The sequence below is a fragment of the Chaetura pelagica genome, unplaced genomic scaffold (genome assembly GCF_000747805.2).
Source record: "Chaetura pelagica isolate M959 unplaced genomic scaffold, ChaPel_1.0 scaffold11, whole genome shotgun sequence".
Lineage (NCBI taxonomy): Eukaryota > Metazoa > Chordata > Aves > Apodiformes > Apodidae > Chaetura > Chaetura pelagica.
The window spans coordinates 5087487-5087742 of record NW_009952694.1 but is presented as its reverse complement, the minus strand read 5'-3'; the positions used below and the strand labels follow the sequence as shown (position 1 = coordinate 5087742).

Genomic DNA, 256 nt, shown 5'->3' with positions numbered 1-256 from the left:
GCCTTTCTGCACCTAGTTGAATCCCTATGACCCTATCTAACATGAGCCTGGTGGGATCTGTACTCTGTTATTGAAAGCTGTCTTGTCTTTCCTCTCAGATGGGTAGCAGAGAAGGCCAGAAAGATTGTCCATACTTTAGGGCCATTGTTGTCACTCCAGAAGTGCCATTGGCTTGGTGCCTGTGCCACCCGTGAGTGTTCAGAGAAGCAGATTAGTGCAATTCTCCTACCTTTGTGTACGAGCTAGTGAGCAGGAA

At 48.0% G+C, this 256-nt stretch overlaps 1 protein-coding gene across 1 annotated transcript in view; it reads right to left on the bottom strand.

The window, feature by feature from the left end:
• Positions 1-225: 225 nt before the first annotated feature.
• FLVCR2 (feline leukemia virus subgroup C cellular receptor family, member 2) overlaps positions 226-256 on the bottom strand; it is a gene marked incomplete at its 5' end in the record, with an annotated part of 36435 nt that continues 36404 nt past the window's right edge. The window contains one exon of the mRNA XM_009993887.1: positions 226-256. Within this exon, the coding sequence (XP_009992189.1) occupies positions 226-256 (31 nt within the window).